Below are 17,339 nucleotides of genomic sequence, written 5' to 3' on the forward strand. Positions count from 1 at the left end.
CCTGTCTTGATTTCATCCCTTTTCCTGTAAACTCCTAGCATATCCTCTGGGATTTGAATCCACACTATCCTTCTAGAGACAGATAGAAAATATATTTGGAAAGCAGTTATTCTTGATCACACTGAATCTCCTGGACTCAAATCCCTGAGGATAGCCTACAAAAGGAAAATTGGGAAATTCAGCAGATACAAATTTCCGTTCCTTCTTCCCTATTTCTTTTTTTTTAATTCCTTTATTTTATTCTGAACTTAAGAAATAAAACAAGCAATTCCATATCAAAGTGGAATAGTAAAACAGTGGATTGTACCTAAAATTGCAAATCCATTATGTACAACTTGTTATTCCTTTTAAATATACAGCAAAGTTATCAAATAACTTTCTTTTTTTCCCTCTCCCCACCTCAACTTCCCTATCTCTTTCTACCTATATTTGACTCAATTCAAGATATCAATTTAGGAAATGATTGATTGAAACTCCTGTTACTTTACCTGACTTCTAGCACAGTTCTTAAATCAGACCTAGGTCTTCAAAATGCTATTTGAAGTAACATAGAGTCATTCTCTCTTTTTTTTACTGTATGCCTCTGTTCTAGCACTGGCCTGAGAGTCAGTATACTTGGATCCTAGGTTCAGATGTGCTACTAATTGGCTCTATACTTTTAGTTAAGTCAACCTCTCTAGGTCTCTGCTTTCTCCTCTAGAAAATTACTAGTTGGTCTCTAACCTTTAGTTTATCATCTCTAAGGTCTTCCAACTCCACAATTTTACCATTCTAAGTTGTTTGTATATAATTTTCAGACATATCATCTTTGACCCTGAGTCAGAGAAGGCCACCCCTATTCTTCACACATAGAATTCTTCCCATTTCTATTAATTTGGATTCAATTTCATAGATATTAGAATTCCCTCCACTCCTTCCCCTTTTCTAAAGTTTATCCCTTATACCTCAACCACTTTTTAAAACCTATTATGATGAATTTCAATAACACCCAGAGCTCCACTTTGAGAAATGCCCTTATGCCCAAGACAATGTAGATTCAATAGTATCCACTTAGGCCTTTAACAAACCAACACACCTCACTATGGTATTATGAATTATTTACCTCTCAAATGACATCTTTGAAAATGGGATTTCAAATGCAAAACCCTACTGAGTTCACAAGGTCGTTGACTCTAATTTATTCACTCATCTCTTGCCTCTCTACCAATCATTCTAGTTCTGGTTTTAGATTGTCTCATAAAGCCATTCCAACTGAGCATGCCTATCAGCAGTCACTCTGGCATCAGTGTAAATGTGGAGTACACATATTATGACCTAGACACACATCACAGAATCATGGAGTATCATATCTGGAGAGAATTTCTAGGTTCTTCCAATGCAAACCATTATCTAAAATATGAATCTCTTTTATAGCATCCTTGGAAAGTTGTTCTCTAGATCAGCTTCAAGACTTCCAGTGATAGTGAATGAACTTCTTCCAAAGAAATTCCATCTTTTTAAAGCAATCCTAATTATTAGGAAGTCCTTATGTCTTTAGCCAAAATCTGCCTCCCTATTGCTTCCATCTGTAGTTATAAGCTCTCCCCTTATAAGTATAAGTAGCCCCTTATAGGCCAAGGAAAATAAATCTAATTTTTTTTTCTACCTGACAACTCTTCAAATATTTGATGACAGACATCCTGTTTCTCCCAAACCTTTTCTCTTCAGGATTGACCATCCCCAGTTCCTCTAAGTGATTTTTGTATAAAATGGTTTCAAATTTCTACATAATCCTGATTGCCCTCCTTGGATATATTACAGCTTGTAATTGTCTTTTTCAAAATGTCATTCCCAGAATCGAACACTATACTTCAAATATGTTCTAAGCAACGTAGAGTACAGTAGAACTATCATCCCTTCCCTTTTAGATGCTATCTTTCTTTTATTAATGATGAAGATAGCATTTTTTTCAGCTGGCATAACAAACTATTGACTCACTGAGCTTTGCAGTTCACCGAAACTCTTAGGAATTTGTTTTTTAACACGAACTACCTAAGAGCACATATTTTCCTCATCCTATACTTGTGAAGTTAATTTTTTGAACCTATTTAGAACTTTACATTGATTCATATTAAAATGTACTTTATTTGATTTCATCCATAGTTCTAGTTCCTGGATGTTAAGAATTTTTTCCATTCCCATTCTTTTAATCCAACATTTTAACCCTTCCTTCCATTTCACGATATCCCCAAATTTGATAAGCATGTGATTTGTGTCTCTCAATATCTCTCTGGGATAATTTGTCTAAGGATTTAGAGCTCTTTTGATTTCTTAAGGTTTTTTATTTAATTATTTTTATTTTGAATGTAAACATTCAAAAAGAATCATTTCCATATACAAGTAAGACACAAAAAGAAGATTGAACATGAAACCATGTATATCCATTTCATATTGCTTTTTTTCTTAAATTATATAATAAATTCTACACATTACTTTCAAAAACTGTCCTGTTTATTTGTGCTCCCTTTTAAAGTCTTTCTGTTCTCTTCTGTACATTAAAAAAAAATGTTTTCATGGCTCTCTCTCTCTGTCTCTGTCTCTGTCTGTCTGTCTGTCTCTCTCGATAACTCACATGGTCCACCCCTCCCAAACTCCTAATCTTCAAGTTAAAAATTAGAGAGAGAGGAGAATCTAAATAAGCATAGTCAAGCAAAGTGAATCTACTTAGCAGCCGTGTGCTCTGAGAATGTGCTACCTACGCTATTGTAAACATGCTTCCTTGTCCTCACTAGGGACTGCTGCCTGGCTTTCTTCTAGTAACATGTAATTTTTTGTATCTTTTGGTGATATAGGAATGTTATGTCCAAAATACTGCCAGACAGTATGCCAAGATCTATGCAGCTGAAGCCCAGCCTTTGGAAGGCTTTGGAGAAGTACCAGAGTGAGTAGCCATGTTCAGGTTTGTAATGTCCCCCATCTGTCTCACTGATAATAAAGGCAATGGTGGGATGGATACTAGAAAGAGGGATCCAGCAATACAATTCATCCCAATATCCCCAGGGCCACAGAGTCACTTCCCTGTCCGAAGAAAGGAGAGAGAAAACCCACAAACCCATAAAAGTAAAGCTCTTACCTCCATGGGGGGCCTTTGTCCCAGCCCTACTAGATGTGATCTCGTTCGAGGGACATTCAAGATTAATGGCAGGCCCCTTGACTTACATTCATTTAGGATGAATATGATATGTTCTTTATCTGAGAACATAACACTTCAGACTTCTCATCCAGAGAATAATCACTTCAGATTGTTTTACTAGGGGCAGCTAGCTGACCTGGTGGATAGAGCTCTGGGCCTAGAGTCAGGACGACCTGAATTCAAATCCAGTCTCAGACACTTACTGAGTGATCCAGAGAAAGTTACTTAATTCATGTTTGCCTCAGTTTTCTAAACTGTAAAACAGGGATAATGACAGCACCTACCTCCCAGGGTTGCTGTGAGGACCAAGAGAGATAATCATTGTAAAGGATTTAGCACAATGCCTAGCACATAGTAAGCACCATAGAAATGTTAGCCGTCATTGGTTAGCAGTACTATTAGCTTCCTTTTGTGGGAATCTTTTTGTACAATCTCCTAGGAACTTCACAATAATCCAGTGATGCTCACATATAAATATGCATATGTATGTGTATGTATACATATAGATTCCATGTTTTAGATCTATTTTGTCTATATTAAATGTGTACCTATTTTTTCCAGTAGTAAGTTCCTTGAGGGACTTTCATTTTTCTCTTTGTCTTTGACCACTGTCCATCACAATGTGTGGCACAAAGTAGGTATTTATTAAATGCTTAGAGAAGTTTTTCGGGGACATTGATTCCACTGATATATCAGTGCTGACCAGCAACTTCTCCACAATTGATAGTCTTAGAGAACTGCCTGGAGCCCTGAGACAACTGACTTGTCCTCAGGGCATATAGCTGGTAGATGTCAGAGACAGCACTTGAACCAAGATCTTCCTGACTCTAAGGAAAGCCCCCTATCCATAGTGCATGCTTGTGGACTGACAGGTTGATATTTATTAAGTTGTATGGTCTCCAACCTCAAAAAAAAAAGTGACAGTGTGCCAGAGTAAAGTGATCCTCTTAGATTGGAAAAGACCTAAGTTCCTATTCTTCTCCTTAAATTTATTAGCTGAGTGACCTAAGGACAAATCATTAAACTTTCTGAAATTCAGGTATCTCCCTATGACTCTCTGATGACTTATGGGTAGGTGGCAATCTGTGTAAATGGAGGGAATTCCAATATCTATGAAATTACAGATCCCCAAAATATTGTCCTAAGGTATACAAAGTAGTATCTTCACAATAACTTTGTAAGAAAGGAGCTTAAGTGTTACTGTTTCCATTTCATAGAAGTATAAATTGAGGCTTGGTCAGATTGGGTGACTTACCCAACACAGTTATATCAGTTGGCCACAGCCAGTGAGTAATAGAAGTGGCCCTCTAACCCAGGGACTTCTTCCATTCTACTGCACTGTGTCTCAAATAATAACTTCCACTTTAGAGGAATAGGGACTAGATCTATGATTTCTTTGGAATAGGGAATTCCCCCATGAGGAAACTCCCTTTACCAAAGTAGGTCAGTATCTCTGCAACTTGACATCACAAAGAGTTAGTTCCCTAAAGCACTGAGAGTTAAATGATTCACCTGGTATTATACAGACAGTCTATGTCAGATGTAGGATTTGAACCCAGCTCTTCCTGGTTTTGAGGTAGGCTAGGCATGCATGAAGTACAATGCCTGTGCTCTGCCATTTCTGTGGTGCTTTTTAAACGTTGCAGGAGCTCTTTCCACAGAGAAGCCTGTGAAGTTAACAGTGCTACTATTATTAGTCTCATTTTATACATAAAGACCCTTTTAGCAACTTGCTTAAGTTCTCACCCCTAGTGAATGGCAGAGCTGAAATGAGAATGCTCACCTGGCTTGAGTCCTGATTGCCTCTGCGCCTGCTGCCTCTGCACTGGTCATGGTAGATTCCCACATCTCAACCAGTCTTTTGGATGACCAGTGGCATGCTTTTGCCAGACATCTGGTCAAGGTTAGAAGCAAAGTCTGTAGCCACAGAACCTCCCAAAGCTAAGTGACCCAAATGGGCAGTGAGTCCCTGGCCACAGCTTCATTAATGAAGCACAAAGCATGAATCCTCTGAGTTAACTGACCATAGGAAAGAATCATAATTAAGCATTGTGATGTTCTCTTTCGTATGAATGCCAGTAAATCCTATTTACAAAGTAAACACAGAACCCCATAGAGTGTTACAGAGATACATCCAGGCTCATTCACATTGGTTTTTTTTCAGCCCACTGCCTAAATATTTATCAAGCCAGCCAAAAATGTTAGTTCCCCAAGATGTGATTGACTGTTTATTTGTAAGGTCATTATTCTATATTTATGATGTATGCATACACATTGAAAGAAGGAATATTTAGGGTACGCTGAGATTGTCTGAAACAGGAATTATGAAGAAATGAAAAAATGAATGAAAATTGGGGGAGAGATTTAGGAATATTTTATCAAGTACCCACTATAAGTAAGGGATTACAAATAGATTATAGGGGGTGGAACCAAGCACACGAACTACTATAACATAAAGCAGAATAGATGGTACAGTAGACAGAGTCAGGAAGATCTGAGTTCAAACCTAGGCTCAGACATTTACTAGCTGTGTGACCCTGGACAAGTCACTTAACCACTATTTGCTTCAGTTTCTCATCTGTAAAATGGGGACAAAGTGGCCAAAGAAGTAGCGAACCAATCCTGTATTTTCTGAAAAAAAAAATTTAATATAATCCATGGGGTCACGAAAGGCCACATATGACTAAACAACCAGACAACAAAGCAGAATACAGTAAATGCCATAAAAATATGAAAGGGGTGAAACCAAAATGGTATAGCTATGTGGTGAAGGGAGAGATCATATCCCAATTTAGACTTGGGAAAAGCTTAGGAAGGCAATGCCATTGAAATGGGTCCTTGAAGGACAGCGAGGATTTCATAGATCTGGAACTGGAAGGAACCTCAAGATTCTCTGCTCCCTTCATTGTACAGAGGCCTGTGAAGGTTAAAGTGCCTTGGCCAAGGTCACACAGGTACAGGGGTATTCATATTAATGTGGACAGAATAAAATAATTAAATTTCTTGATATACATAAATCTCTGAATCCTTAAAAAAAATTTTAACTGTAATATCCTACTTTTACTGCAATCGGTGTTTTTCATGATATGGTATTGAGTTCTTAAGATGTTGGCATTCTCTAGTTATTCATCATGAAACCATAAATCCTATTGAGGAATCTGGAATTAATTCAGTAAGCCTCTAAAGTTTTTCAGCAGAAGAGTGGTGTGACTGTAGTTTGCTTAAGGAAAATGTATTGAATAATAGACATGAAATAAGGTTTAGGGTTGGGGGCTGGGGGTGGGCAGGACAGATGAGGCATTCATCTCTCTTAACTATTTTTCAAGACTCTTTTTTCAGCCTTATCTCATACTACTCCCTGTTACCTGTCATTTGGTCTATTGGCCATTCCTCATCCACACCCCTCCTTACTTTGGTTCGCACTGCACTTGGAACGCCTCTCTTCCCTTTATATTTTTTGAATCCCCACTCATAGAATGATGCAATCATAGCATTCTAGGGCCAGAAAGAATCTTAGAGACCACTGAGCCCAAGCTCTTAATTTTTAGATGAGGTAAGTGAGACCGATAGAGGTCAGTCACACAGCAATTCAGTAGTAGAGCCAGGTCTCAAATTCAGGTCTTCTGATTCCAAATCCAAGGCTGTTTCTATTAAAGTGCTATGAAAACCTCAGCTCAAATGCCACCTCCTCCATGATACTTTCCCAGATCTTTCCCCAGTGGTGATCTTAGGTGCCCTGTTTGAATCTTTTTATGATTATTATCTTAATTATTATCTTAAGTTTTATATATTTAGCTTACACTTATGTAGCACTTTAAAGTTTAAATATCACTTATCTCCCTATTAGATTATGAACTCCAGTGAGACAGGAACAGAATCCTCTCCCACACTTGCTATCTCCTCCAGAGCCTACTACAGCACTCTTAACACACAGCAGTCACTTAAAAATACTGGCTAAATATTGGATTGAATTGAAGGTGAAGAGGCTCTTACAATAATCTTATGGTAATAGAGATCCTGAATGATAGTGGTAGCAGAACAGATAGGAGGGAAAGATGCAATGAATGTTTCAGAAGTAGGATGGACAGGACTCCACAATGAATTGTCTGGCAGGGGGGGTGGGGTGGGGGTGGGTTGTGCTTTTGGAGAAGGGAGAGGGCACGTCAGAGATGACTACATGTGGTATCTTATAGAAATAGGGGAAGTCAGAGGAAATGGTTTGGAGGAAGAAACTGAGCTTGGTTTAGGATAAATATATGGAATAGTTTACGAGGAAGGAAGGAACTTTGTATAACTGTCACCCATTTTTAAAATTCACCAAGAAAATATATTCTCCATATTAAAACCAGATGATTTTCAGCCCCTTACTGGCTCCAGTTTTACCATATATATTTATACATAGTGTCCTTCTATAAGAGGAGGGGAAGAAGATGGAAAATGCATGCCCACAAATACAGTTTAGTGTGGCTTCTTTTCTGTTACACACAGGAAGACAGGAACTAGGCTGAATTAAGGTCACATGCAGTAAGAATTAGTCCTTATCCTTCCACCTAAAAAGACTAATGAACAGCGGAATGGGAAAGCCAGACAATCTGTTCCTAGTATGGTTCACAACTACCACACCCTAGTCCCCTCTTAAGATAGAGCAGGGGGTTCTCGCATCCAAGCCCATACTTTCCCTTTTTGGCAAATAAGGGAATAATTCATTTGTGACCATATACAGAATTGCAGAATCCTAGGAAGAATTCCAGGGAATAGCTGGGAAGGATCTTGAAAGGTCATCTTTAAGCAGAAGATCATCTACAGGGTGTGAGCCCTTGTAGGTCTCCACCCTGGTACCCATTTTAGGAAACCTGGTAATAGGCAGCCTTTTGGATACTGGCCACATAGGCTAGGCACATTGTGTGTATGCGGGGAATAAACAAGGATCCTGAGGGTTTTGTAGCTTTGTAGACTTGGAGGCAGAACAATCCCAGTGGGCAGCAATGCTAGCCAAGAGAAGGGACAGACCAAGGAAGAAAGAGACTCATGAAAAGCAGAAGGGAAAGGTCACACAATCTGCTCCCAACATATTCAAGGGTCTTCTCTGTTTTGAACCATGCAGAGGGAAAAGGAGCTGAGCCAAAGGGGCCTGAGCCGAAAACACCAGCAATGACTGTGCCAGAATTGAATTTAATAAAAAATCTTTGTCCCTTCAAATACTGAGGAGAATTTCAGGATGCAACTTCTGACAAGCCAAGCCAGCTCTTATGTTTTCTTCCTCCTAAGACGATACCAGTCCCTGGGAGTTCCTTTTCTGAGCTCTATTCATAGGAAAATCAGGGTCTTAAAGGGAAAATGCTGTATGTGAAGACAGCTTCCTGTTTAAAAATTCATGATTATCCAGGGAGCCAAATTAGGTATGCAAATGAAATCCCACTGGGCAAGGACTAGGCTTAATTAATGTGCTGAACAGTGCTTAGCTATTGTTGGTATTTTATAAATGCCACATAATTAATGAGCACACATGCGGTCCATGAACCCTTTCAGTTCTGCTGAGAAGACATGCGGCTGGTTGGATTATCAAGGGCTCACTAAGGGATACGACTGTGCAGCCATGAATACCTCCAAAATGGGGGCAGTAAAAGTGAATAGGGGACCTTAGCGGATACTCCATGAAAAACTGCAGTTGTAGGGTTGCAGTTGTGAGGAGGGAACCACTTCTTTTTGTCTTTAAGAACTACTCTAATTCTCGCTGGTGGATGGACATTGTTCCCCTTCATCTCACCTATTCCCCTTCCCACTGGGGCTGGCCTTAAAGTATGGGCCACCAGGAAAGGCCCTTGACTCTGCCCTCTCACTCCCACCATTACCCACTTCACCTTTCAGCCAAACTTGAAATTTCTCTAAAAAGGGATAAAGTCTTTCATTTTATTGTTATAGATGAAATGTAAAATGCAAAAACCCTCGGAAGAGGGAGCAGAGTGACTTAGAGTTACAGAATCATTCATTCAAACCACAAACGTTTACTTAGCACCTATCAAGGGCTAGGTACCAGGGGATATACAAAGCTAAACAAGGCAGAGTTCTTGCCCTTGTGGAGCTTAAAACCTGAGAGACACATGGAATTTTAGCTATGGAATGAAGCTTAGAGACTATCTCCTCATTTTTAAAATGAGAAAATAGAACAGCCCCACATCAACTTCCCAGTGGAAATGACTTACTCTAGGTCTCACACAACTAGTTAGTTTTGGAACCAGAATGCAAATTCAACCTCCTGACTCCCAACTCTGGCAGGAAGCTTCACAGACAGTGTCAAAAATATAAAATGTCTTATAAAAGGTTTTGTGGCAGGAGCATAAAATAAACCCATATAAAAATAATCAGCATTTCTATATATTACCAACAAAACCCACAGGAAGAGAGAAAGAAAAATTCCATTAAAAATAACTGCAGACAGTATAAAATACTTGGGAGTCTACCTGTCAAGGCATACACAAGAACGACATGAACATAATTATAAGACGCTTTTCACACAAATAAAGATGGATCTAAATAATAGGAGAAATTTTAATTGCTTGTGGGTAGGCTAAACCAGTGTAATGAAAATGATACGTTTACTTAAATTAACTTAATTATTCAGTGCCATACCAATCAAATTATCAAAGAATTATTTTATAGAGCTAGAAAAAATGATAAGAAAGTTCATATGGAAGAACAAAAGGTCAAGAATATTATGGGAATAGGGGCAGCCAGGTGGCGCACTGGCCCTGGAGTTGGGAGACCAGGGATTGGTTCCAGCCTCAGATATTTAACACCCACACAAAATAACTGACCGTGTAACCTTGAGCAAGTTACTTAACCCCAATTGCTTTAAAAAAAAAAAGAATATTATGGGAATCAATGAAAAAAATGTGAAGGAAGGCAGCCTAGACATACTAGATTTCAAACTACTATAAAGGGATAATCGTGAAACCAATCTGGTACTGGCTAAGAAATAGAGTGGTGGATCAGTGGAATAGATTCGATATACAATACACAGTAGAAATGACCATAGTAATCCAGTATTTGATAAACTTAAAGATCCACACTTTGGGGGCAAGAACTCACCATTTGACAAAACTACTGGGAAAACTGGAAAACAGTCTGGAAGAAACATAGACCAATATCTCATACTTTATACCAAGATAAAATCAAAATGGTTACATGATTTAGATAGTAAAGGTGTTATCATAAGCAGGAAAAAAAAGTTACCTATCAGATCTATGGATAAGAAGAAAGTTTATGAGGAAACAAGAGATAGGATCATGGCAGGTAAAATGAATAATTTTGTTTACATGATTGGGAGAAATGGGACATGGATTATAGGAGTGGATTTATTCCTAACTAGCTATTTGAACCTCTCTGCTTCAGTTTTCTCTGGCTATAAAATGAATAAAGAATATAATTATTTATTTAGTGCTTGAAGGGACCTTGGTGGTCATTAAGACTAACTCATTTTAAGGATGAGGAAATTAAGGTCCAGAAAGGTCCAGTGACTTGCCCAGGGTCAAATAACTAGCAAGAATCTGAGCTATTTGAACCCAAATCTTCTTAATTCCATCACTCTGTCCATTAAACCATGTTGCCAGCTGTAATGGTCACTTAATCTCTCTAGGCCTTAATATCATCATCTGTAAAATGGTTAGACTAGGGGATCTACTAGGTCCCTGATCTATGATCCTATAATCCAGGGTATCAATTCGCACTAAGGTACAAATCACTGATAGGCGATCCTTTCCAAAGAGCAAGTTTTCATAGCAGGAAAAGACTAGGAAGAGAGGGGTCCTTGACAGAGGAGGAGGTTAAGGATACTAGGAAGGCCCAGACACTTCTTCTTTCCCTATTTCACCAAGGCTGTCCTTAACATTGTTTTTCCCTGCATGTTTATTGTTGTATTTCTCTATAAGTTATTCTTCTGACCCCCTCTCTAACTCCAATTCTAAAGCCATGTTGCCATGTTGTACTAGTAAAGGTTTAAGAACCAGAGATCTGGGGGGAAATGTAGGCAGAGTACACTTTTGAGATTAATCTGCATTATAACATTTTCTCTAGTCTTTCTGAGGTCTAGACAATCGACAAAACAATAAATTAAATCCTGGTTTGTAGCATTTGCCAACTTTCAAGGTATAAATCAAAATTTAACAATTGGCTCTCAAAAGCCAGTTTGAATTGGCTCCAACATATCATTGTTGCCTTTCACAGTATTAATTGTAGTTGACTGATTTGGTGCAGCTTTTTGATGCCTTCTAACAGGTGTTTGGAGAGTGCAGCCATATCACTATTCCCTTCACAGAGAGAGGGGACAGCAATAGATAACTGCTTTGTCAAATTCATGTGATTATAGCTGTAGAGATCAATCTCACCACTTCTTTGTCCACTCTACTCACCTGGCACTCTATTCTCTGTTATTCGTAGATATGACACTTTTTTGGGGTCTGTCATTAATTCCACCATTTTGTTCATCCATTCCTTCATTCATATACTATTTCTGCCATCAATCATTCCTGGGATTTTATATCACCATATTGTACAAACTACTCCCTGCCATCTTTCATTCTGGAAATACATTTCTGGAACATTTGATCTAGGTGCTCACTAGTTTCTCAGAACTTGATAAAATGTGAATTTAAAATGCTTCCCCAGTCCTGATTCTTGCTGGAAGAAAGGTCCTGCCTGAGCATCACTAGTTCTACCTGCAGAATCATTCAGATTGTTTGGCAGAAAGTGAGCCCTGTGATGAAGTTCTAGGCAAAACACAAACCGAATTTCTCAGAAGTTACAAAGCCTCGCATTCTTAAGTGTCATAGTCACATTGTTATAGATTTAGAGCTACAAGGGACCTCAGAGATGATCTATTACAACTTGTTTATTTTATAAATGAGGACAATAAGTGCTAGACAGGTAAAATGATTTGCCTAAATTTACACAGTAAGTGAAAAAGGCAGAATTTGGATTCAGGTATAGATCCATATTTCTTTCCACAATGACTCTTTAGAAATTGGTTTTTTATTTTTTAAGGCTATTTACTTCTCCTTTTCTTTCCTTCCCTTAGATGTCTACCTAAAGGCATTTTGCTATTCTTTATCATCCTTGCATTATTGAAAGGCATCGTGTGACTGACAGTATAAGGAGTAAAGAGTGAGTTGGTCTAGGAATTGAGTTGGATTCCTGCCTCTGACATGTACTGGTTATGTGACCCTGGGCAAGTCACTTAGCCTCTTGCTCCCAGACAACTTTCTAAAACCATACATTTCAGAGCAGGCATCAGTCTGCACTGGCAGAAGGGGTTTTCTCTCTGGGAGCTCACTATACAAATGAAATAAAAAGAGTATTCAAATAAAACAATAATGTTTGTTGCAGAAGCTTACAGTCTAAGATAGGCATATTGACATGGCCACACGTTTGAAGTGGACTGTCCTTCGCGAGTGAAAAAGGGTTTGACTTATTGTTCTGTTGATTGTCTGAACATAAGAAAGTAAAGGATAAAATACAGAATAGTACAGATTAACTCTAAAAATGTGTCCTGAATATATATTTTTTGAAAACTCGTTATTGAAATGTATCATCATCTCACCACTTCCAAGCCTAAAATGTTGTTATGTTACTGGCTCACCATAAGCACAACATAGCATTCTTTTCCCATGTTCTCTCTTTTCAGTTTCCCTGCTGAATTAGAAAACATGTTTTTGAGGGAGCTGGTCAGAGTTAGAAGAACAGATTATGACCCTGGAATAGGGTCAGGTTAAGTGATCTACATGGACATGGGGACCAGGATGTTGACCTCATTAGCATCACGGTCTCAGTAACCTCAATAAACCTCAAAAGCCTCAATAACCATCTAAGTGCATATGGACAGTGGGAGGTAACTTATTATTCAGTTGGCAAACATTTATTAAACGGCTGCTTTTTGCCAGGCGCCATGTTAGGCACTAGGGACACAAAGAAAGGGGGGAAAATTAGGCCCTGCCCTCAGGAGTGTACATTCGACTGAGAGGGACAGTGTGTACATAGGTGGGTAACTATGTGGGTGACATATGTGGGTGACAAAGATGGAAGGCAATCTGAAAGGCAAAGGCATTAGTAGCTAGGGTGCCTGGGAAAGGCCTCCTGTAGTCAGTATCACTTGAGTTCCATTTTAAAGGAAGCAAAGGAATCCAGGAGGCAGAGATGAGAGGGCAGAGCATTCTAGGCATGGGGGAGAGTGGGAAACAGAATGTTATGTTCAAGGACGTCAAGTAGACTGATGCTGCTGAATTATGAAGTGTGTGGAGACGTATAAGATGGATTAAGGGCTATAAGTTCTAAATAGAGTACTTTATATTTCTTCCTAGAGGTAAATAGTGAGCCCCTGGAACTCAGTGAACATGTGTGTATATATGTGTGTGTGTGTGTGTGTGTGTGTGTGTGTGTGTGCATAGGGCTGATGTGATTGGTTCTCACTTTTGGCAGGTGAGTGGGGATGGATTGGAGTGAAGAGAGACTTGGAGCTAGGAGACAAGTTAGAAGGCTATTTCAGTAGAACAAGTGAGAGGTGATGAGGGCCTGAACTAGGATTATGGTTATGCAAGTGGAGAGAAAATGAACTTGTCTGAGAGATGCTATGAAGGCAGGAATGAGGGGATTTAAAAGTGGATTGTGTATGTGGGGTTAGTAAGAATGATGATAGAGACCTAGAGTCCGGGTTACTGGGAGGATGGTAATTCAGAAGAGGGGAGAAAGAGCAGGAATCTTTTGAGGGCCTGTTAAGTTTAAGATGCCTACAAGACATCCATTTCAAGAAGTACATGAGGCAGTTGGAGATGCATGCCTACAGCACAGGAGTATTTCATAACTGGATATAGAGATCTGGGAATCTTCTACACAGAGAAGATAATTAAATTCATGGGAGCTGATGAAAAGACAGTGGAGAGCAAACAAAGAAGAGAGGTCAGGACAGAATCATGGAGTAAAGCATCTGAACATCCATTGAAGTCTGTGGTCCAGATCAGGCAAGGGTAGAACTGGAAGATACCATTCGAATGCATCCATTTGTGTTTGAAGCAAGCCTTGGGAAAAGTTTTGGTGAAGAAGATGATTCAAACCAGTAGTTCACAAAGTGTGGTCCAGAGATCCTTGTGGGTCCATAAGACCCTTTTGATGAGGGATGGCTCCCTCTAGGTTCAGCAGGAATTCTGATCTTATCTAAGAACAGAAAACCTGCAATAGCGTCTGGAAAGAATTCAAGGTCTCAGGCTTAATTGGAGTGAGAGTTGTAGAAGTTTATTGTTACGCTTGTGCGTGAGAGTCCTTTAGGGGACCTGCTTTTACTTTTAAAGGGGTACATGCTTTTACTTTTAAAGGGTAGGGCTGCCATTGTCAGGGCTGACCAGATGAAGGGAAGGGACCTCAGTGCATAGATAAAGGTTAGAGCTGACTGAGAGGAACTTGTGACTTTAGTGCATAGATCGTTTAGATGAGATTAAGTAAGAACAAAGGAGTCACAAGGTGTTGCCTAGGCCGAGTGCCGATAGGGGGAAGGGGCAAAGCCGAGGCTGGGAAAGGGATTTCACAGATTACAATTTTACAATACAAATTGCAGTTACAACTGCACAGACTGGTTTCACAAATTGGTTTTACAAATTGATTTAGATCCCAGGTACCCCATCACTTTTAGTAAGTGCATGAGGTCAAAACTATTTTCCTAATAATAATACTAAGAAAATATTATAGATATTTTACCCACATATATATTTTTTAAAAACTCTTTAGGATCTTCAGTAATTTTCAAGAGAGTACAAGGGCTCTGAAATCAAAAGTTTGAGGACTGCTAATTTAAGTTATAGGTTGACAAGATCCTTTGGGGATTTCTAGGTATTTAATTCATCTAAGAAGTCAACTTAATTTAGTTGTTGTTTTTTTTAATACTGGATTTAGATTCCAGAGAACTAGGTTTAAATCTTGGCTCGGACACTTGTTGGCTATTTGACTAGGAGTAAGTCACTTAATCTCTGAACTTCAGTTTCCTCATCTGTTAAATGGTAATAACAATTGTACTTCTTAGGGGTGATGCAGGGATCAAATGAGAAAAATGCATGTGAAATGCTTTAGCAACTTTAAAGAGCTGTACAAATGCCACCCATTATTATTCTTTTATCCCAACTAAAGAAATTAAATCTTGTCCCAAGACTGACTAGGAAGCAGTTTTGGAGAGAGGGTAATGAATGTTTTCTCGACTGACTGAGAAAAGTGGAACTGAATGAAGCAGCCCTTTCCATTAGGGATGAGCTCTTGAGTGATAGCCTTAGACTGGACTAATAGACAACTTAGCCTTTCTTTCCTGCTTGAGGACTGGATGGGTAACCCTGCTTTCTTTGCCTCCAGGATCATTCCAATCTTTCTTATCCATCGGCCTAAGAATAACATCCCCTATGCCACAGTGGAGGAGGAGCTGGTTGGGGAGTTTGTGAAGTATTCCATCAGGGATGGGAAGGAAATCAACTTCCTGAGAAGAGAATCAGAAGCTGGTCAGAAGTGCTGCACCTTTCAGCACTGGGTGTATCAGAAAACAAGTGGCAGTCTGCTAGTCACTGATATGCAAGGTAAGAAGACTAGCTCCTGCTCTGCCTCTCAGGGTGTCCTTGGGAACAGAATGAGCCAATGAGAAAGAGAGCTCACTCCTGATTAACCAGAATAGACTGTTCCTCTGAGGAGGAAAGGAACACCTTTTCATTGTTTCACTGATGATCTTAAGTAATTTGACCAGAGGATGAATGAGGGAGGGGAAAGAACACAAAGCCCAGGCTCATAAGCACCTGGATTTTGAGCTTGAAGGGGCCATATGGGTCCAGGTCCAACTCACTCATTTTATAAATGAGAAAACTGAGTCCCAGGGAGCTTCAGTAATGTGCGATATATCATCATATGCGATATAGCAAGCCTTAGAGCTGGGATTCTTTTTCCAACATATCATGTGGCACCAATCTACCTATGTGGTACTATTAAAAATAAGCACATCTTATTTTTTTTTTTAATTAAAAAAAGGTTTGGTGAAACATCTGGCAAAAAAGAAGTAGAGAAGAGATTACAGTTATTGTTCCTGCTAAATAGAATAATCATTTACTCTAGATCAGGGGTTTTTATTTTATTTTTTTTAAGCAATCGGGGTTAAGTAACTTGCTCAAGGTTGCATGGCCAGGTGTTTCTGGGTGGGTGCTAAGTGTCTGAGCCCGGGATTCAATCTCTAGGTCATCCTGACACTGGAGCCAGTGCTCTTACTCACTGTGCTACCTGGCCGCCCCTCTTAATTTTTTGTTTTATGTGTATCATGAACCTCTTTCCCAGGCTAGTGGAGGTTTTGGATCCCTTCTCAGACTAATAGTCTTAAATGAATAAAATTAAATACAAAGGGTTACCAAGGAAATCAATCATATAGAAATAAAGATGTCATTTTCCCCATCTAAATTCATGGTCCCCAGCCTCAGACACCCAACATACAAAAATACTAGCCATGTGACCTTGGGCAAGTCACTTAACCCCAATCGTCCTACCTTCCCCCCTCCAAAAAGAAAAATAAAACATTTTTTTAAAAATAAATAAATTCATGGTCCCCTAGAAATCCTTCCATGGTAGATCTCAGGCTAAGAACCCCTAGATAATTGAGGGATGGCTACATCCCTCAAAGGCTAAAAGGAGTCATACCAGGACTCCTTTAAACATCAAACTTCCCCAAAGCATTTAAAGGATAGTTCAGTTTATACATAGCTTTTTAGGAACACAAGGTATAGGAACACCTATGGATTTTTTTTTCTCTGCTGCATTTATAAAACTCAATAATGATGCAGTAGGCTTACAAGAAGCCTGTTTCCTCTTCCAGTTAACCAGTAAAGTTCATTTCAGGTTTGCTCCATTGCCTCCTGCTGTCTTGGGTACTACCAGATCTGATCATACCTCTTCCAAGGTGTAACTCTTCATAAAGAATTCCTTCTCTTCTCTCTGCCCTGCTCCCCCCCCCCCCCCCCGTCAGAGGATGGGAATACTTGATCTTCCCAATGACCTCAAAGGACCAGTACATTGAGGGTAGTTATGTTGTATTATTCTCAGGAGAGATATCACTGCTGTAAAAAACCTCTTCCTTTATGAGCCTAGGTGACTTTCTCTCCTAATTAGA

The 17,339-nt window shown here is 39.2% G+C and overlaps 1 protein-coding gene across 1 annotated transcript in view; it reads left to right on the forward strand.

Moving 5' to 3' along the window:
* The window catches only part of LOC138172292 (alpha-protein kinase 2-like), a 160,531-nt gene that overhangs the window by 107,960 nt on the left and 35,232 nt on the right, over positions 1-17,339 (forward strand). Inside the window, 2 exon segments of the mRNA XM_069102000.1 lie at positions 2,832-2,920; positions 15,554-15,771. Coding sequence (XP_068958101.1) covers positions 2,832-2,920; positions 15,554-15,771 — 307 coding nt within the window.

This window comes from Petaurus breviceps, unplaced genomic scaffold (assembly GCF_028583685.1).
Source record: "Petaurus breviceps papuanus isolate PSGF00001 unplaced genomic scaffold, PetGlider_PUasm1.0 128, whole genome shotgun sequence".
NCBI lineage: Eukaryota > Metazoa > Chordata > Mammalia > Diprotodontia > Petauridae > Petaurus > Petaurus breviceps.